At 37.1% G+C, this 21,827-nt stretch overlaps 2 protein-coding genes across 10 annotated transcripts; both read left to right on the top strand.

The window, feature by feature from the left end:
* The first annotated feature begins 3,622 nt into the window (after positions 1-3,622).
* On the top strand, positions 3,623-4,924 carry LOC132315698 (uncharacterized). The gene is made up of 2 exons (XM_059814057.1): positions 3,623-3,707; positions 3,756-4,924. Exons 1-2 carry the CDS (start codon positions 3,623-3,625, stop codon positions 4,679-4,681), a joined length of 1,011 nt encoding a protein of 336 aa, XP_059670040.1. The 3' UTR covers positions 4,682-4,924.
* Positions 4,925-6,275: 1,351 nt separating this feature from the next.
* Positions 6,276-21,167, top strand: LOC132315696 (uncharacterized). Of its 9 annotated transcripts, none has more exons than XM_059814052.1 (13): positions 6,276-8,817; positions 8,900-9,072; positions 9,179-9,211; positions 9,641-9,760; positions 10,630-10,797; positions 11,282-11,344; positions 11,473-11,537; positions 11,816-11,926; positions 12,872-12,934; positions 13,046-14,463; positions 14,572-14,677; positions 17,896-18,123; positions 18,206-21,167. In XM_059814052.1, the coding sequence occupies exon 1, from the start codon at positions 6,996-6,998 to the stop codon at positions 8,004-8,006; it is 1,011 nt and encodes a 336-aa protein (XP_059670035.1). In that variant the 5' UTR covers positions 6,276-6,995; the 3' UTR covers positions 8,007-8,817; positions 8,900-9,072; positions 9,179-9,211; positions 9,641-9,760; positions 10,630-10,797; positions 11,282-11,344; positions 11,473-11,537; positions 11,816-11,926; positions 12,872-12,934; positions 13,046-14,463; positions 14,572-14,677; positions 17,896-18,123; positions 18,206-21,167. The 9 variants fall into 9 exon arrangements, with proteins under 9 accessions (XP_059670035.1, XP_059670032.1, XP_059670038.1 ...); XM_059814049.1 differs by lacking the exon at positions 10,630-10,797 and having other exon boundaries at positions 18,206-20,041; positions 20,188-21,167; XM_059814055.1 differs by lacking the exon at positions 10,630-10,797 and having other exon boundaries at positions 6,276-6,609; positions 6,816-8,817.
* The last annotated feature ends 660 nt before the right edge of the window (positions 21,168-21,827 follow it).

Genomic DNA, 21,827 nt, shown 5'->3' on the forward strand with positions numbered 1-21,827 from the left:
ATTAAAAATATGATATTTATAATTATTATACGGTTCTGGAGTCTCCGAAATCGAAATCGTTCTCAACGATTCCTAAAAATTAAAATCAGAGTCTCCGAAATCGAAATCGTTCTCAACGATTCCTAAAAATTAAAATCAGAATTGAACCCGCGGCTTCGATTTCAATTTTGATTCTGATTTGGTTTGATTCCATCCGTTCTTTGTGCCCTCCCAGGAGATAAAATAAGAATATAGTTTTATTTCCTCTATAAAAAGTTAAAACTGAGGTGATTCATTGCTGTGTGACAGTGTGTGAGTGACACTGGACATTGTTTGCATAAATGCTTTAAATAAAATTTTACAATGAGTTTGTATGGGACCGAAATGCGGATATGAAATCCTATTAATGGAATTTAACGGGATGTGATGGGTTTAGCATACCTACCGTCGTCATCCCTACTTCAAATACAACTGGGAATTAAAAAATTATTTATTTATTTATTTAAAAAATATATATATAAGACTCGAACAAATATTATATATGCCTATATATTGCGAGTATGATTGAAGCTCACGTAGGGTATCCCAATCCTATATATATATATATATGCCTATATAAATAGATACTCAAGCACTTCGCGCCACTTCCTCCTACTCTACTCTCTTACTCTCTCCTCTGTATTTCTCTTTTGTTCTGCTTCCTTGTTCCTTTTGCCTTTCCACCCTCTGTCCGTTCATGCCGGAAAAAAGTCCTGACTGCCTCCGATGGTCTTGTTCTCGAGACCCCTCCGCCATCGGAGTGGCGCCGAGCTCCATACCTTGAAATCGGCGACCAATTTTGGGACAAAGTCACCACTTATCCCGACTCCTCTAAATCTAACCCACCCACCAATACGGACACCAAATACTTACTGTTGGAAACTGAAATAGAGGTGAGCGAGACCACCGATCATTTGACAGCTTCTTCCATTCCGCGTCTTTTGATTGAAAGAGGAGATTTCCCATACTCCTCTGTCCAATACACAAGCACTACTCATACGAATCGAGGATCAGATTGGCTATTTTGGTCCACATACATTCTCGGCAATAAGCATTATTGTGACCTTCTCACCAGGGCTAATATCCTTCAATCGATTCGCCTTTTTCAATTTTTGACGGTTTTGCTTGATCCAGAAAGCCTAGCTGTGCTCCTTTCGAGGTGGAGTTCGCTCCTTCTTTGGAACATGTCTCTGTATTATTCCATCTTCCAATGTCCTGCTCAGCTGATTCTGATCTTTCCGTTGTATCGGAAGAGGGCCAGGAAATTGTTGATGCCTTGCATAGCGCCTCCATAGAGGCGGCACAATGGGACTCAAGCTCTGTGGTATAGCCTTTTTTCCTCCTCCATGTCCGTCAAAATACCCAACTTATGCCCAGTGGTATAGCCTTTTTTCCCCTAGAAGTGTCACAGGGGGTCAGTATGGAAAACGTTATGAGCTAGCAGGCTTCTTATGTTACTGGTTAGACAGGTTTATTTTTGAAGGCAAATCTGAAGGTGGCATTAACGAGAGAGTGTTCCCTTTGGCCGCGGTTTTCTCTCGTGGCCACCAATTGCCTCTTGCCCCTATGTTCTTAGGTACTCTGTACTACAAGCTGGATATGCTGAAGGAAGATTGGGCTCGTTCTCTCGGTTGTTATGAAGTGACTACTTATGCTTCTTGCTCATTCTTGACATTGTTTTTGTACGAACACTCCAAGTCCCAAAATCTTTAGTGAAAAAGATGAAAATGGCCAGGCTCAAGATTGTAGTCATGCAATGAGATGGACCTACCTCATGACTTGCTGTAACTTTGGTGACTACATTGATGAATTTGAAAACTTTTGTGCCCGTCCATATGTTGTGAAGCACAACGGCATTGTTTTTCCAGCTTTTTGTGGGGGCCCAGAAGATGCTGTGGCAGTGTTGAAGTATGACTTCAACATCAACACCTTCATGTTCGTTACAACTGTGTACAAGTGTGCTCTTCCCTACATAACTGAGACTGGAGAGGGAGCAATCGCCTACAACCCTTGTAGGATTGCTCGCCAATTTGGTTATGACCAAGGTGTACCAGGGCCTTCAAGCTGCGCTAGATTTAGCAGTCATGAACTCGCACTCCGTCAATATTCTGCAAGCTTCACTATTCCCTCAGCTAAAACGCCAAGGTAGGTACACTCAACGCTTTCGGGACTATTGGGTTAACATTTTGAAGTTGTTCTGTGCCTTCCGTTCTAGCTCTCCTCAACCATTGGAACCAGTCCCTATTTTCGAAGATGATATTTCCTTGACAGCTCCCAAAAAGCGCCCAAGTGCAGCCTGTGGCAGCTTAAGCCGTTTTGCAGTGGCCACCACCACTGCTGTGGCAGTGCCTTCAAAACCTCAGAACCATGCCACAAGTAACACCAAAAGGCAACCTCCATTAAGTAACCTATCCACACCCAACTCAAAGCGCATGAGAATGGTATTAATTATTTTCCCTTTTCACCATTTTTGTAGGCTTATAGTTTGTGTTTCTTTTTAACTACTTACTCAAGTTCCTGCTTGTAGCTCTCTGAATTATGGCTTGATCACTGTTCTGATGAAGCTCCTGCGTCTCCACCGGTTTCTCCTAGCCGTCTCGAAGGTGACTTCAAGATGGCTAGCAGAGCTCTTGGCACTCTTTCTGACGATGAGTTCTTTGACTGTAATAAACCAAATATTTAGAATTTTAATTTATATTTATTTTATTATTTTTAATTATCAAAATTAATTATTTAATTATAATTGAAAACTTAGTTAAATGTAATTTCACATATATTGTGTTTAGCTTATATTTATAAAGATTGATTTTGAATTATTCATATTTTGTTTTGTGTTAGTTTTAGTAAAAGAAAGATTCTCGTATAAGAATAAGGAAAAGAAGGGAGCAAAGATTCGTTGAAGGTGGAGAATAATTGGAAAGAAAAAAAAAAAAGTAGTAGGAAAATGGGGCAGGTTGGCCGAAAGTAAAGGGTAAGTATGTAAGAAAGAAAAAGAATTAAGGAAAAGTAAAGAAAGAAATGGTGTGGGGACCCAGTAAATATTTTGTTCAAATGAGATGATATTGTCTGACATCTAATGGAGGCCTGATGGTGAGCGGTAGTGAGATATTGTGTCGGTGGATTTGCCTTTATATATTATTATCTGTTTGGTGACTTTGGTGAGGAAACCGAGAGGGAAAGTCAGAAAACTAGGGAAGTACAGAGAGGAGTCCGAGAGAAGACAGAGTTTGAAGCTTGGATGATATGATTTGGGGTTGCTTCAAATAATTTTTATTAAATGTTTTGATTTAAATGTATATGTATTTTGTTTATATATTCAAATGAATATGTATAGTTTGTGAAGTTGTTTTGTTAAATTTTTATGAAATTCTTGTCAGGCTATTTTTACTTAGACTTTTTGTCTTGCCATCATTCAATTTTAGGTACTGAAAATGAACGTGAATTGTTAGTTTTGAATTTAGGGGGAAGAGCTGGCATTGCCAATTTATTTTATTTATTTAGAGATTTTATATATATATATATTTGAGGAACTGATTTTTGTATAAATCAAGGGTATTGTCCTTGCGATCCTGGCAGTATATTAATGTATTTGTAATTTGATGAGATGAATATTTTACTAAGATTTTTGGGTCTTACCAACAACTCACCGTCAAAGAGTGAGCAACAGGGGAGGGCACCTGAATCGGAACCTGAATTGGCACGTGAATCGGAATCTGAATTGGCACGTGAATCGGAACACTTGAGGCTCGTTGATGATATACTAAGAAGTCAGCTTCGAGTATGTCATGACAACATACCTGTTGCTTGGCTCCTTTCTAGAAGTGCTTCTAGACAATTACTCGAACTCCATAAGAGGGATCTATCTGCTGCCAAATATGGGTGTGCGGATGATGTTATTAAGGAGGAGGTTGCATCTCCTAATGTCGTCGAGATCAGAGATAGTGCTGGTGATAGCCACTTGGACTTGGACTTGAGCCTGCCGGAAGATGGAAATGTAAATGTAGCCCCGGCTTCAACTTCATCAGCAGGTGTTTCAGTACCCAACACCAGTCTCATGCCACCCCTTCCTCCACCTCGGGAGGAGAACATTGGCCCTGACAAATTAGTGCAGTGGCGCAGTTATGAATGTAGCTTCCAAAACATTCCATATCTTGATGACATATTTCACAAACACCCCAAGACTTTTGAAGCTTTTAAAGTGAAAAGTGCACATTTTCAAGCGACATTCTTGGATGCCCTCGCAAGTCTGATCAAATCTTTGGCAGGAAAAAGGATTAGCCAAATTACAACCAACGATATCAATGTTGCTAGAGATCTAATGATGGATTGGAAATCCATGGCGGGGTTGGATCTATCATGGCTCGAGCAGAGGTACGCAGATGCCAATGCTAGACTTGCAGTCCATGGACTTAACCAAGAATCTGCACAGATTTTGTTAGAATTGCAACATTCTGATAAATATGTTATGGATCTCCGTCGCGATTTAGTGGTAGAGGAGGCAAAAGCTGCTTCTCTTAGAGCAAGGTGTGAGGAGTTGGCCGAGAATATCTCTTCTCAGCAAGCTCTTATTGATCCTACTCTTAGTTTTGAAGATGAAATTTTGAAAGACTTATTGACTGAACATTCACACCCGGAAAACTTCAACTCTACCCTAAGCAACTAGTTTTTTGATATGACATCGCATATCTCTTCAACTTTTAGGCCCCTTTTGGCCTTTCCTGGGACTTGCAGCCCATTCGTTTTTGTGTGTTTCGATGGCATATAAGCAATGTTAGTGTATGATAGAAATGGCTTGGAAACTTAGAAGCAGTGTAGCTAGCTCACTCACAGCTCTTTTGTAATGTATTTTGTGTGTGTATAAACAACTTGTGATGTGTTCCATGAATCCAGTGTCTTGATCCAACAACTGAGAACACCCCATGATAACTTTTTGCTTTCAATGATCTAGCTAAACTGATTTAGGTTGAGTTTGCATCGACTTGTTTGGTTGAGTGTTTCTTTTGCACACCTGCAAAGTGGTAAAATAGATTACAAATTTATTTGAAGGGAATCATAAATAACACAACTAGGGTTGAAGGAAATAATCCTTTAGTTGTTATAGGAGATTATAATGGAATGCTCAACACTAATTTGGCTTCAAGCTAACTGTTTGTGTTTCTCTTTAACTACTTACTCCAGTTCCTGCTTGTAGCTCTCTGAATCATGGCTTGATCACTGTGCTGATGAACCTCCTGCGTCTCCACCGGTTTCTCCTAGCCGTCTTGAAGGTGTGACTTCAAGATGGCTAGCAGAGCTCTTGGCACTCTTTCTGACCACAAGTTCTTAGGCTGTAAGAATTCCAATTTTTAGAATTTTAATTTATATTTATTTCATTATTTTTAGTTGTCAAAATTGATTATTTAATCAGAAATTGAGATACGTTGTGTTTAGCTTATTCTCGTATATATAAAGGTTGATTTTAAGTTATTGGTATTTTGTCTTTTAGTGATTGTTTTAATAAAAGAAAAAATATATAAAAATAAGGCAAAAGAAAGGAGTAAAGATTCGTGAAAACAAAAAAAAAAAAAAAAGAAGAAAAGAAAAGAAAAGAAAAAGAAAAAGTAAAGATGACACACACTAGATGATTTTTTGGCCAAAATCCTTTGCTTTTGGCTGATGTGCGAGAACAATGGGGTTTGCTACATTTTGTCTTTTTATGTTTGTTTTTTTAGTGGGATTCATTTATATAGAATTTGGTTTTTGTTACATATTATATATGGAAAAAATTACATATAAATGGAATCAAAGTTTCATATTTGTTTAGAGGCTGAGTCAAAGTTTCATATTTCTCTCAAATGGATTGCTGAGGCGGTACATGATTTTTTACTGTTTATAAATTGTGGTGCCTAAAATACCCTTCCGCGAAGGTACTACTTTTTCTTCGAAGGTACTACTTTTTTAAATTGAAGGTACTACTTTTTGGCGTCCAGGTACCATGTTTTTTAAACACCCGCGAAGGTACTACTTTTTCTCCGAAGGTACTACTTTTTTGCACTGAAGGTACTACTTTTTTGTTAGTGAAGGGTATTTTTGGCACCACAATTTTTTAAACAGTAAAAAACCATGTGCCACCTCAGCAATCCATTTTAGAGAAATATAAAACTTTGATTCCATTTATATGTAATTTTTCCTTTTTTATATATATATATATATATATATATATATATGCGTGTGTGTGCGCGCGCGCGTAATGTTTGATGGGTGAGATGGTGGTGCACGTGGAAGACAAAGGAATGAATGAGGAGACTGGGCAGGTTGGCCGAAAGTAAAGGGAAAGTATGTAAGAAAGAAAAAGAATTAAGGAAAAGTAAAGGAAGAAATGGTGGCGGGACCCAGTAAATATATTGTCTAGCCTGATGGTGAGCAGTAGTGAGATATTGTGTCCGTGAATTTGCCTTTATATATTAATATCTGTTTTGTGACTTCGGTGAGGAAACAGAGAGGGAAAGTCAGAAAATTAGAGAAGTACTGTATAGAGAGGAGTCCAAGAGAAGACAGAGAGGGTTGAGAGTTTGAAGCTTGGATGGTCCAGTGAGGAAATTATTTTTTGGTGTAGGTTTCTCAACATCTTGAATGGTTTGGGGGTGATTTTACTTCAAATAATTTTAATTAAATGTTTTGATTTAAATGCATATGTGTTTTATTTATATATTCACATGAACGTGTATAATTTGTGAAGCCTGTTTGTTAAACTTTCATGAAATTTTTGTCATGATTTTTCTTACTAGACTTTTTGTCTCACTACCCTCGGGTTTCAGGTACCAAAATGAACGTGAATTGCTAGTTTCAGATGTTGTAGGCGGAAGAGTTTGTGTTACGGATTTATTTTATTTATTTAGAGATTTTTTTATATATATTTGAGGAACTGATTTTTATATAAATCAAGGGTATTGTCTTTATGATCCTGGGAGATATTGATGTATTTGTGATTTGATGAGATGAAAACTGCTAATATTACCTGCAACTCATCTTCAAAGAGTGAGCAACAGGGGAGGGCACCTGAATTGGAACGATTGAGGCTCCTTGATAATATACTAAGCAGTCAGCTTCTAGTATGTCATGACAACAAACCTGTTGCTTGGCTCCTTTCTGAAAGTGCTTCTGGACTATTACTCGAAGTCCTTGCAGATGATGAAAAGAGGGATGTATCTGCTGCCAAATATGGGTGTGCGGATGATGTTATTAAGGAGGAGGTTGCATCTCCTAACCTCGTCGAGATCAGAGATAGTGCTGGTGATAGCCACTTAAACTTGGACTTGAGCATGCCGGAAGATAAAAATGTAAATGTAGCCCCGGCTTCAACTTCATCAGCAGGTGTTTCAGTACCCAACACCAGTCTCACGCTAGCCCTTCCTCCACCTCGAGAGGAGAACATTGGGCCTGACAAATTAGTGCAGTGGCGCAGTTATCAATGTAGCTTCCAAAGCATTCCATATCTTGATGACATATTTCACAAACACCCCAAGACTTTTGAAGCTTTTAGAGTGAAAAGTGCACATTTTCAAGGGATATTCTTGGATGCCCTCGCAAGTCTTATCAAATCTTTGGCAGGAAAAAGGATTAGCCAAATTACAACCAACGATATCAATGTTGCTAGAGATCTAATGATGGATTGGAAATCCATGGCGGGGTTGGATCTATCATGGCTCGAGCAGAGGTACGCAGATGCCAATGCTAGACTTGCAGTCCATGGACTTAACCAAGAATCTGCACAGATTTTGTTAGAATTGCAACATACTGATAAATATGTTATGGATCTCCGTCGTGATTTGGCGGTAGAGGAGGCAAAAGCTGCTTCTCTTAGAGCAAGGTGCGAAGAGTTGGCTGAGAATATCTCTTCTCAGCAAGCTCTTGTTGATCCAACTCTTAGTTTTGAAGATGAAATTTTGAAAGACTTATTGACTGAACATTCACACCCGGAAAACTTCAACTCTACCCTAAGCAACTAGTTTTTTGATATGACATCGCATATCTCTTCAACTTTTAGGCCCCTTTTGGCCTTTCCTGGGACTTGCAGCCCATTCGTTTTTGTGTGTTTCGATGGCATATAAGCAATGTTAATGTATGATAGAAATGGCTTGGAAACTTAGAAGCAGTGTAGCTAGCTCACTCACAGCTCTTTTGTAATGTATTTTGTGTGTGTATAAACAACTTGTGATGTGTTCCATGAATCCAGTTTCTTGATCCAACAACTGAGAACACCCCATGATAACTTTTTGCTTTCTATGATCTAGCTAAACTGATTTAGGTTGAGTTTGCATCAACTTGTTTGGTTGAGTGTTTCTTTTGCATACCTGCAAAGTGGTAAAATAGATTACAAATTTATTTGAAGGGAATCATATATAACACAACTAGGATTGAAGGAAATAATCCTTTAGTTGTTATAGGAGATTATAATGGAATGCTCAACACTAATTTGACACTAGTTCCTGCGAACTAAAAGAGTTTTTTATATACTTGCTTCATGTCGGATCCTCAAACCAATTCCGCATCTCTCAATCTATTCTTGAGCCTCTAACTAAAATAGAAATTTAATCACAAGAAAAATCTGGCACATAATTTCCAAGTGTAGGCTCATGCTGAAAGATGTATATCACAAGCATTTTATAACAATCCTAAAGGATTAGTGTTCTGAGCAAATCTAGAGAATGATCTCAATCAAATGGCTTCAAGCTAACTGGGGCAGCTTGGAAATGATAGCTGCTGATCTGCCTGTGCTGTTTGCGAGTTGAAAGGTGCTCCTCTTCCAATCGATAATAGGTACTACTTTCAATTCTTCAAGTATCTGATAAATTTGACTCCTGCCTAAGAATCTGATAAATTTAGTCCCCCGGCAATACAGAAGATTGAAAGTTCAAGGGTTGCTCCTAGTTCTTCAAAGGCACCTAAAGATTGTGTGACTCCTCTAAGGCACCCAAAGATTATTTGTTGTCAAAGTTCATTATGTTGGTGGACAAAGCCAGAGCAACTTTGCCGGTGTTCATGTACTATGATCACATCCATGGAACTGGCAAGGTTACTATGCGATTAGTTTTATGACTATAGTATTTATAGTTTCTGTTGTAACTCAGAACTAATATTTCTGTAATGTAATAATGCTTCTTTGATTTTTACTCATCAGGGCTACAGATATCAAAAGAGGCTCCTTTGGCAGGTGAGTTATTTGTCTTTGTCATTTGTATTAGAGTTGTTTGACAGCTTGATTGAAACGTTTTTTTTCTTATTTTCTTCTATAAATATGTAGGACATCCATTCAATATATAGGTCAGCCAGATTGAATTATTTTAGCCGGTTGAAACTTTAATTATATATATATATATATTACTTGGGAGAATAATGGTGAACAGTAGGAACTTTTAAGAAGTTGGATTTTCACATCTTTTGATTGGTTGATTTGGTTATGAGACCTCTTTTATTGCTAAAAATTATTTATATATTTGGTCACATGTGATGCTGGGAAGAAGGCAGCTCATGTCTTCTGTCTCAATTTTGATTTATTATGTGGCAGTGATCCCCCAAGTTCGATTTCCTGCATCCTTTACGAGTTAGTTTGTTCTCACCATGTCTTGTTGGTATAATTCAGTTGAAAGATGAATCAAAGAGAAATGGACAGCAAAATGGAGGCTCATACATCTCTACTACAGTTATTAAATATGAGTAGCTGAGGAGCTTCTGGACTTTGGACTGACAATTGTTTCTTCTGGTATGCTTCTAAACAATGACAATTCTGTGAACTTTTTGTTCAACTTGACGATGTCTGTTGTTCTCAGTATGCTAGTCTAGTAAATTAGACCTCTTAGTGCTTCAGATGGGGATTAACCAGGAGTTTCTTAGAATTGCGATCTTATGTAGTTTGAGGGGAGGGTGTTAAATATTGTGCTTGATTTAGAACCTGAACTTCTGTTTTTTGACAGTATGTTCAAATTAGTATCTGATAAATTTTGGCTTAAAATGTTGAATGTGAATTTCAAGATGAGCTTCTATCTGCATCTCTAGATTGAAATTGTTGACATTCATGTTGTAGTTTTGTACTTTAGACCAGTTTCATTCTCAAATTTCAAGGCATTCATATAGAATATTGTGCAAAACAAGCTGTAGAAATAAATCAAGGGACTCTTATATTTTTACCAAACTATTCATATATTAGGATCATCACTTGTGGGTGTGAATTTTTGGATAAATTCTAGTCTTGTAGGTTTAAGTTCAATGGTCAACACTGATTTTTTTTCTTTTTAAAACTGAAAAATGTGAGTCTTTGTTCAGGTTTAGTTTACAGGTATGAAAATTTTCATTTTCAAAATTTCCAAGGTGATGGATATAACTGTAGAATTTGGCGCAATGGTAAGTGTTAAAAGAGAAATAACGTAAGCAATATTGATGTCTTTATTAGTTTTTCTGTTGTATTTGTTAATAAATTGCTTTTTTCTTCCTTGTTTAAGATGGGGAATTTGCATACTTCTAAGATGCCTTTACCAAATAATTTACGGTTCAAACCTGCTTGGCCATAGATTCTACATTTTGTTTATAATAAAATCTATTTTATTCTAAAATGGATGAATTTCTTTTGGCAAGGTAAGAGGACGGTCACCAATAGGCACTAGCCTATGGTATAAGCTCTCCTCCCCAAAGAAGAGGTCGTGTGTTCAAGCTCCGGGGAAAAATATAGTGCGTGTGTGTGCAGAAGGGGAAAAAAAAAGATGTAATAAGACGGAAATTAGACTTCTTATAAACTGTATAAAAGTAGGAATTTTTACAAGCCTTCCAATCATTGTTCTCCTTTTGGAAATTGCATTGATTTAAATTTATTATTTATTTTTTTTTTTTTTGGTGTGAAAACAAATTTTTTCTACAAAATTGGATTGTAACACATATAGTAGGCAATTGTTAAGAGAATTCCTAATTTTGTAGCAAGTAGCTTAATTTTGTAGCAAATGACTTATCCTTTGCTACAAAATGAAATTTTAGTAAATAGAATTAGATTTCCTACAAAACTCAAAATTTGTAGCGATTTAACTTTCTGCTATGTCACCTTCCGCCGCAACTTGGTGACAAAATTATTTTGTCATCTTTTGCTATGAGAAAACCTAATTTGTTGCAGTAACTCCAATTATGGTGTGTCTTTTTCCTCTGCCCTGTTTTCTGTTCCCGAAATCCATTTGCTACTTGTTCCTCCAACTGGGGATTTTTGTTATGCATGCTAAATAGTTTCTTTTCTCACCTGCAGGCATCTGTGGATGGGGGTGACAATGCACAATCCTTTAACAAAACCTAGTTCAGAAAATAGGAGGTAACTGGTTTAAAATATTCGTTGAAGAATCTATTGAAAAGAAGTTTCAGGTTTCAAACTAATGGTGCATTGTGTTTATTAAATTATCTCACTGATATAAACATATTTTGTCACATCTACACCTGAAGGGATATCACACTGCTTGATCCCTCATTCTCACAAAGCAAAACAACTGGCACATCCTATCTGCAGTGTAAGTAGCTTTGTAACATTCTATTATAAAAAATTGTTCAGTTAATTAATTATATATCTACTAGGCTGTGGTATCACATGATTTTGCCCTCAATACTGTCAGAAGCTTGAATATAAATTCAATGCGAATGAGGGACGAAAACTGCATATGTAAAGAAAATTCAAGGTTTTAGTTGAATTGCCAATCCAGAGCATTAATCTCTCCCTTTTTACTGTACAAACCTAAGCCAGTGAACAACTAGGCTCCACCTATAACACAACATTGTTTCATTTGCGTAGGAGAAAGCAGAAACAGAAATTAGAAAATTGCGTCAAACTTCCTGCTTCAAAGCACGGCCACTGCCTGACTTTTACGAGGACAAGGAAACACCAAAGAATCAGATAAAGAAGGTAGCTCTATCTATCATGTAAAATCAAATTGTTGTCTGCTCTGCTTATGTTACACTGATTTGACAAGTATAGTGTCTTCAACAATAACAGAGATCCAGAGAAAAATTGCAAAATAGTCCACGTCACAAATGTCAGCACCAAGCCTTTAGCTTCATAGAAAACTGTTCTCTTTGATTCCCTACTTTTCAGTAAGGCATGCTAGGTATTGAGGGTGGCCATTCTAAACCCTCTTACAATCACCTGATCCATCAATCTTCCATTCTAAAATATTGTTTGGTCTTTTCTCTTGGAATTTTCAGGATTTCTGGCACGCCCGCCATTCCACTAGCACAAAAATATTTTGTAGCCAAACACCAGCAATGTAGTACCCCGATCAATGGTTAATTGTTAATTCCTATAATTAAGAAAATTATACTAGCACAAAAATATTAATTGATTGAGGTGTATTCCATATTTTCCCCCCTTTTGTACTCAAAAATATACTATGTTTATTAAGAAATTTTTTAAATTTAAAGATGATTTAGGAAACACCTCTTTTTGGATTGACATTTTAAAGTGAATACTTATTTTAGGATAATTTAAAAAAAAAAAAAAAAACACTCCAACTTCTTACAATCATTTTTTCATAAATATGGGTTTACGGATTTTAAAATCAGAATCTTTTTCAATGTTATTTTGGTCCTTGTATTGTTCACTACAATGCAACAATTCAACATATATTATTTTTTGTTTTTAGGTATTCAAATAGAAAGAAAATTCTGTAAAGCTACCCCTATATGTTAAGATCATAAATTGGGATTGATGATCTATCATACTCAGAAGTTCTATCATAGTATACATGCCTATAATTTTCTTTAAGACTACCCCATGTGTCGCTACAAATATAATTTTCCTTACTGAACACTGCTATTTGTTGTCACATGATTTTTCACTCAATACTTCCAGAAACTTCAAGAGAAATTCAATACGAAGGAGGCACAAAAAGTGCAGATGCAAAAAAATTTCAAGGTTATAGTTAAATTTTCAATCCAGAGTATAAATTTCTCCCTTTTTACTGTACAAAACTAAGCCAGAGAAACTAGGCTCCACATTTAACACAAAATCGTATCGTTTGCGCAGGAGTATGCAGAAACAGAAATTAGAAAATTGCGTCAAACCTTGCTACAAAGTGCGGCCGCTGCCTTGACTTTTACAAGGACAAGGAAACACCAAAGAATCAGATAAAGAAGATAGCTCTATCCATCCAGTAACCTCAAATAGTTGTCTCCTCTGCTTAAGTTACACTATTCAACAAGTATAGTGTCTTCAACAATAATGGAGATCCAGATAAAATTTGCAATATAGTCTCACATCAGATTTTCTTATCCATTTGGATGTGCTCCAAATATCAGCACCAAGTGTTTAGCTTCATACAAAATTGTTCTTTTTCAATTCCCCACTTCCATTAGGGTACTCTAGTGTTGACCAGAAGCTTGAGCTATTAGAGAGGGTGTAACTTAAAAATCTATATCCTCCAACATCTAGGTGCCAATTCTGTTCTCAGTTGATAATTTCCCTGTATAAAGTCAATAAATCCGTTTATATACCCTCACATTTCTGGCACGCAAAATTCATATCTGAAACTTACGTTATCCTAGTGGCGGTCAGAATTATCATTGATGGTTTTTTTATGTTATTTCCTTCTTCTCGCAGAATCCATTGTCACAGCCTCAGTCACCCAAGCTAGGAAGAAAACCAAGTTCCAGCACAATGCAAAGCTCTCTGGCTTGCCAGACTTCTTCGTCCAATACCAGAGGCTCCAAGAATGCCATGAAAAAGAATAGTCGAATCCCAACTCATTCTCTCATGTCTACTTCACAGCCTAAAATGATTGTTTATGAGAGCACATCCCCAGATGTTCAGCATTGATCAACAAAAACAAGTGGTATTGCATTTCAGACTACATCTGAAAATTGTCAGCGCTGAAAGCTAAAAGCTACTATGACGAGTAAACAATGTGCAGGCTGAACTCCATTTAGTAGAATTCCCTCGAGAAAATCAGAGTGAAGTCATTGTTCACTACAAAAAAATTGGTATATGGTGGCAAAATTTTAGCAGCACTTACTAAAAACTTCTGTTAATAAAATATTTCTTACAGCACTTTTTAATAATTGCTGCATGACTGCCGTAGCATCACCTTTTTACTCTCTGCAAAATTTTATTTTTTTTCATTTTGCTCACAAATTCTGAACAACTCACTCTCGCTCCATTCTCAAAATCAATGATTCTCTCACTCCATTCACAAATTCTGAACTTTTCTCTCACTCCGTTCACAAATTCTGAACTCCTCACTCTCTCCCCATTCTCAAAATCAGCAATTCTCCCATTCCATTTACAAATTCTAAACTCCTCACTCTTGCTCCTTAAACTCTATTCGCCAAACCTTTCGTTTCAATGATGCAAACCTTTCATTTACATTTCAGAGAGAAATCGAAACCCTAGCTTCATACTGAAGTAGTAAGGAGTAGCCGCTCTCGAGCTTTGATCAGATATATGACGTATGTATGTGTACATATATATCCATATATATTTTATGCTTCCTTTCATGATTCTCTCCAGCATTTCACCCTGATAAAATCATATTTATGTAATCAATTATCAAACAGGATTTCAAGATCGGAATCACGCAGATCCAGTTGCTGCAATCGAACTTTAATGCCGAAACTAAGAAGTTCGAAGTGGTTGAGTTCACTGCTAACCGCCTCAAGTCAGGTCTGTACACCTGTTTGAATTTATTTTGCTACCTAGACTTGTCTAATTGCATGTGCTTTGTTATCTGTTTGCTTCATTTTTGTTGGAATTCATGCTTTACTTGGGGATTGATGTTAATATTGTACGAAACCCTAGCTTTCTAAGAGTTTGAAGCTGGTTTTAGAGCCCTGTTTCAATGTGAATATTGGAATCCTTGTTCTATATAAGTTATGGTTTGTGGCTACAGAACCATAATGTGAATATATATATATATATATTTTATTTTTCATAGTTTCTTACTGTTCGTGATTTTGATGAATTTGAGGATTTTCTAGGCTCAGGTACTTCAATGAGTAGTATCTCCAAACTTTTCATAATTTCTGATAAATTTCTGTTTTTCCTTTTTTTAGATTCACTAAAACTTTTTTTTTTTTCCTGTATTTTAGGAATAAAATTTTTTGTGATGATTTGATTTTCTTAATTTGTTGTTGTGCTGTCTAAATTTGATACCCTTGGGTTTCTTTGAATAGTTTCTTGCTTTCTGGATATTTGTAGAAAAGATTTTTCTGCTATCGTTGTCTGTAAAGTAATGTCAATGGTCACTGTTGTGTAAACAATGTCATCTGTAATTATTAGAATATATTTCTTGATCTTTCTGTTGCAATGTCTCGGCATTACGTCACTTTTATTGCAACTGTTCCACACTCTTGACATATTCAAACTAGCAAGTAAATTTTTTTTTTCCTAGTTGCCCCCGCTCCTCCTCCTCAAGGAATTGTTTTCACCCAAGATGATTCAACTTGAAAGTCAATTAGGCAAATGCTCATCCAGATTAGGGATAATTGTTGTTGTTATCACTACTACAACTACTGCATTGGGTATATATATTTTTATTATGGTCGAACTAATTAATTAACTATACATTGCGTTCAATCAAAATTAGAATTTCAATTTCATTTTTGTTTCTGTTTGTATTTCATATGTTATTTTGTTAACTTAATCTCTCAGTTCACTCCTAAGTTGCACAATCTCTGAATTTTTGTCACAAATTTGTATAACTTACTGATGTTCTTTCTCTCTCTGGATTGGAGGTTTTTGAATTTTTATTTCTTTGTGGTTTGGAAAAGGTTAATGTCTGATCAGCAACATTTTTGTGCATAGTCATCTTGAATTTTTCAGGCAAATTGACATTTCATGTGCAGAGTTATCTTTGGCTTTTGCATCTACCTGACCCTGTCATCAATATATTTCACAAATGTTCACTTAAGGTATTGAAATTGAAATGTTGATGTTATTCACTCTCTTGCATGTGCTTAAAAGTTCAAAGTGATGACCGGAAGAGGACAGGGGCTTACATCATTTTATTCATGGACAAAACCTCTGTTGGACTGCACTCGACAAAGATTTTCTTTATCACAAGGAGTGTATAATTATTAAACAATTAAACCATGATCAGCTAGTGAGGGAGATAAATACCAGATTATGTGTGTATATATATATATATATATATATATCCTCATTCTTAGAATAAGATTAATAAATTCTTGTTTATAACTTGCCAAAAGAACTGGCAGACATGGTTGGGAAATTAAAATGGGCTCATATCCCTATTATATGATTATTAAGCGTGGAAACTAAGCACTTGGTGTAAGATATCAAAGTTCTAATAGCCAACAAACTAATTGAAAGGTCAAAAGTTATCTAGTTTACTATTGAATATTTTTCATCAAATCAAGTGAGCTTGGTAAAGCTTTTTTAACACAAGTACTTAAAATCATGAGATGATATATTTTGAACAAAAAATTCAATATCATGATATATGATGAAGAATGGTCTCCTCATGTGTGTTAATTAGACAAAGTTAAGGAATTCACTATAATCGCTCATTACTTATGGTATGGGTCCTTCTCCATCAGATTTTTGGGGGCACAACACCTAGTCGTGTAAAGTCAATGAGGATGGCTTCAGAGGCTAGAAGGGCTTGTGAGGAAGAAGTGCGTGATTTGAAGGAGCAAATGCAAACAATGAAGCTACTGTAATTGAATTGCAGGGCCGGATGTATGGTAGAGATAACCTAAACCAACCAGCTGCTAATACTGAACAATATAGCACTCAAACTGATCCTATTAATACTCATCAGATAACTATATAGCAAAATGATAAATCTCAAAAGCTTCATTATCTTTTATCATTCAACTTAATCTCATTTTGTTGTAGGGCTGGATGGGTGGTGGACATAACCCACACCAAAAAACTGCTCCAACTGAAGAATATGCTGCTTGTTCTCTGCCATTGAAAAGACAGCAGATAATGAAAACTTCCCATCTAATATAGCAAGGAATAATGCCCCTCACCGATGTACAGGATTATTCATCAACTGTTATAATGCGTGAGAGCTTGAAACAAAAGAAACCCATCTGGTCCAAAAATATTTTAATGATTTAAAAATATTTGTTCTCTAGTTAACAAGTTTTTTCATTGCCTTCATTTTAACTTTGTGCTTTATGAATATTTTAATTTCTTTAACCAGAAAGGCATTCTCTTTGGATCTGAACTAAAGATATTGTAAGATCTGTTTGAACTTTTTTGAGTACTTTGGGTCATTTGCACATGCTTAACTTTCATTGCTAATGGTTGTGGATCCTAAGGTCAATAAAAGTAAGAAAATGTGTGTTTTTTATTCCCCTGAGAATATGGAAGAATATTGAGAGAAGGGAAGTTTTAACAATGTTGACTGGTAGATGCATTTAGTAATCAATTACAATATTCAACTAGGCAAACTAAGAAAAATATAGTCACTTCTTTACTCTGAGAATAGGACCAGAGTGAATGGGTGAAGCGCCTTCCTCTAAAAGGTGGTTGTGTAATTCTCCTAATCGACTACTTATCATCATAATGACTTACACACTCTTGAGACCAGACGACTACTTTACTTCATCGGCAATACTGTACTCTTGCTCATCTGGTACATCTCTATTATTGTTATAGTAGTGCATTAAGGAACGGTCAGTTTCTTAGTCTTACTGCCCCTTAAGCTGTGGTTAGATTGGTCTGCACAAATAGATGGTCAACGGGTAAATTGACCGTGACTTATTGCACTTCCTATCATGAAACCGAAAGTATCAAAATGTCATGATCTGATATATTTCACTTTGATTTAATCATATAGCTAATGTGACATGCATTAAATTTATCTCGAATTATGGTTATTAACTTGAATATTCGTTTTGTTTTTATAGGGGCATAAGTGAAGTTTTTTTGTTATGCCTAAAAAAGCCCGATGTCAAAGTAGCCCCGGATTTATTGTAAGGACCACATTCAAAAGTAAGGGGCATTGACTTGGGACCTCAAAATTGGGAAGTGATGCTGTGCCAATCATGCAAGAAGAACCAGTACATTTAGCTTCTACACATTTCAAAACTATTGAAGATATAGCTAGAGCTAGTGTTTCTTGGCCTTCTGCTTATGTAAGTATAACATTACATTATCTTCTTGTAGTAAAATCAAGGAATAAGGATTTTCTTGCTAAATGGGGTTAATTTGGAACAGAGGGGCTGAACCCAAAACCAATTGCAGATTGCTACAAAAGTGGACTTGATTTTTGGTTGATTTTGCATGCTCAACTGTAAGCGCATTGCATCGTGGTCCTGGAGAAGTTTTTGTGCAGCAAAGCCTCTTTTATCTAGAGGTTTAAGATGGAGGATTGGGAGTGGAAATAATATTAGAATTTGGGATGATAATTGGCTACCTTCTTCATCTGGTCAGCAGGTCACTTCTAGAAGGACTGATTTTTTAATCTGCGAACGGTTGCTGATCTTATAGATCAATCTGCACATTCATGGAGAATCGCTTTGATGAAGAAGCAATATAATTTTAGGGATCGTCAGCTTATTTTAAAAATTCCTGTGAGTCTTTTTCCTACTGAAGATTGTAAAACATGAGGACCAACGTCAAATGGTCATTTTTCAATAAAGTCTGCATACCAATTGGCCACGACTTTGATGCATTCAACTACTAAAAAGGTTGTTCAGGGTGGTTGTAGTTATGTTGCAGAGAGGAATTCCTTTGTGGAAGGATATCTGGAAGATAACAGTCCCAAGAAAGGTGATTTTTTTTCTATGGCAGTGTTGCCATGATAAATTGCCAGTCTTTGCAAATCCGAAGGTGAGAGGTTTGGTTGATGTTGAGGTTTGTAAAGTTTGTGGTCAGGCTGAAGAAACTACTGCTCATGTGGTGTTTGAATTTCGTATTGCTCAGTTTGTATGGAGACTTAGTCCTTTGAAATTGGTTGTTGATGCTCCTGGTTTCTGTTGGTTTCAAAAATGGAAGTGGCTGTTGGATCAATGGGTAGGAATGACTGAAGCTCCTAATTTAATTGCTCTGGCTTCTTTTTTAAGTTGGCAAATTTGGAAATCCCAAAACGGCTTGGTTTTTAATGGAGTTCTTTGTGATCCGGTTCAGATTATTAATAAAGCTCAGTTCTTCTTCCACAAGTTCTCTGAAGTGCTGAGGCAATTGAAGTTAGAGAAACTTCCTCAGGTCTCTGCTCTGGTTGTATCTCAGCAGTGGAGTGCTCCAATGGAAGGTCGGTTTAAAATGAATATTGATGCTGCTTATCATTGTCAGTCCCTTGAGTGGTGGAGGCATGATTTTGTGAGATCATTGGGGCAGGTTGATTGGAGTTGCTACAGTCTTTTATGAGGAAGTGTTTAGTGCCTGCTACTGCAGAGACTCTGGTGCTGCAAGAGTGTCTTCTTCTCCTCCTAAAATGGGGTTATAGAGATGTTGATGTCGAATGGAATAACCAGTCAGTGATGGGTTTACAAGCAGTGGATGCTGCAACTGAAACTCTAGTTGTGGATATGTCAGGTTTGGTCTCTTCAGTTATAGGCTGCATACTTGTTTGGGCTTCTAGATCCTCAAGTGGCATAGCTCATAAACTGGGCAAATTTGCTTTGCAAGAGAGAGTTGGGAATCTTCACTGGGATGAGAGTGGCCATCATGGCTTATTTCTCTTGCTTTCAGGTTTTTTTTTTTTTTTTTGGGGGGTGAATTTAATTGTTGCATGTTGTTTTTGAGTATTGGGTTAACATTTTGAAGAAGTTTATTGCCTTCACTTGGAGCTCGCCTCAACCACCAGACCCAGTCCCTATATTTGAAGATGACATTTCACTGAAAACTCCGGAAAAGCCCCCATATTTAGCCCGAGGGTGTTTAAGCCATTTTGCAGTAGCCAGGACCACCACCACTGCTACAACAGCTCAAAAGGGATATCAGCAACGTAGCTCTGTGGCTGCAAAGCCTCAGAAGCATGCCACAAGCTGCGGCAAAAGGCAACCTCCATTGATCAGCCCAAGGCCACCCAACTTGAAGCGCACGAGAATGGTATTTGTTAATCATTTGTGTTTGTTTATAATCCTCACTCTACTTCCTGCTTATAGCTCTCCAAAACTAGTTTAACCTTTTCACCATCTTTGTCTGCTAATCATTTGTGTTTTTTTATAACTACTTGCTCTACTTCCTGCTTGTAGCTCTCCAAAACCAATTCTGAGGTTGGCTCTACTGATGAAGCTCCTGTCTCTCCACCTGTTTCTCCTAGCCGTAGTGAAGTCGACGAGTCTACCAACACTGCTAATACCACCAAGAAGTGGGCAATTGAATCGCAGCAGGCTCCTAGATCTATCAGTAGGTACTTCAGCAGTAACCAACACCACTCTGGCACTGCCCCTTCCTCCACCTCTAGAGGAGAACATGGGCCGTGATGAATTAGTGCAGTGGCGTGGTTATAAATGCAGTGGCCGAAGCATTCCATATCTTGATCGCATATTTCACATGCACCCCAAGACTTTTGATGGTTTTAGAGTGGAAAGTGCATGTTTTCAGGGGATGTTCTTGGACGCCCTTGCGCATCTCATCAAATCTTTGGCAGGTAAAAGAATTAGCCAAATTACTACTGATGATATCAATGTGGCTAGAGGTCTAATGATGGATTGGAAATCCTTGGCCGGGTTGGATCTGTCATGGCTCGAGCAAAGGTTCGCAGATACTACAGCTAGACTTGAGGTCCATGGACTTAATCAAGAATCAGCACGAATTTCATCAAGATTGCAACGGGTGGAGGCAAAAGCTGCTTCTCTTATTAGAGCCAAGTGTGACAAGTTGGCCAAAAAAATCTCTTCTCAGCAAACCCTTATTGACCCTGCTCTTCGTTCTGAAGATGAAGTTTTGAAAGACTTGTTCACTGATATTTAGTGTGACCTTAGCTTCTGAGTCCTTTTGGCCTTTCCCGGGACTTGCAGCCCTCTCTTATTTGATGAGCCTTTGAGGGCTAAAAGGGCAATGAATGGTGATAGAATGTGTCTCAACAGTATACAAGTATGTTATGATGGACATGGCTGAGAAACTTAGAAGCAATGTAGCTAGCTCACTTGCAGCTCTTTCTTTTGTAATGTGTTTCGTTTGTGTATAAACAACTTGCGATGTGTTCCATGAATCAAATGTCTTAATCCAACCACTGAGAACATCCCATGATAACTTTTTCCTTTCTACTATGATGTAGCTAAACTGGTTAGGTTGAGTTTGCATCAACTAATCAGACAACCATTTGTCTGGTAGAGTTTTTTGGTTGTCTGGTTGAATTTTTCTTTTGCATACTGCCTCTCTCAATCCACTCTTGACCCTCTAAAATAGAAATTTAATACCAACAATAAGAATATGGCACATAATTTCCAAAAATAGACTTACACTGAATGAAGTTTGACACAAGCATTTTAAAACGATCTTAGCGTTCTGAGCAAAATGATTGCATCTCAAGAGATCTCAATCTAATGGCTCGAAACTGAGGCAGAGATCTTAGCGTTCTGAGCAAAATGATTGCATCTCAAGAGATCTCAATCTAATGGCTCGAAACTGAGGCAGAGATCTCAATCAAATGGCTCTGGCAGCTGCTGATCTGCCTGTGCCCTTTGCGAGTTGAAACCCTTTTAGTACTTGCTCTAGTAGGCTAATTCCAAGCAAATCTGCCCACTCAATAAATACAGGAGAATAATATGGCAAGACAGTGGCTATAGCCTACATGAGGGGAGGTAACTTGTATCTCATTTTAACATCATTAAACTCCACCAAGTAAACCCCCAATCATGCTCTCCTATTTTTACTACTAAAAGTTGAT

This window comes from Cornus florida, unplaced genomic scaffold (assembly GCF_030987335.1).
Source record: "Cornus florida cultivar Cherokee Brave unplaced genomic scaffold, ASM3098733v1 CherokeeBrave_3.0.0_Hap2_Chr07, whole genome shotgun sequence".
Lineage (NCBI taxonomy): Eukaryota > Viridiplantae > Streptophyta > Magnoliopsida > Cornales > Cornaceae > Cornus > Cornus florida.

Bases quoted from the DNA above. Each gene is read 5' to 3' on its own strand.
- LOC132315698 (XM_059814057.1), top strand. From the start codon at position 3,623: ATGAATATTTTACTAAGATTTTTGGGTCTTACCAACAACTCACCGTCA. The intron at 3,708-3,755 runs CTGAATTGGCAC...GTGAATCGGAAC, and splicing joins GAGGGCACCTGAATCGGAAC to ACTTGAGGCTCGTTGATGAT.
- LOC132315696 (XM_059814052.1), top strand. From the start codon at position 6,996: ATGAAAACTGCTAATATTACCTGCAACTCATCTTCAAAGAGTGAGCAA.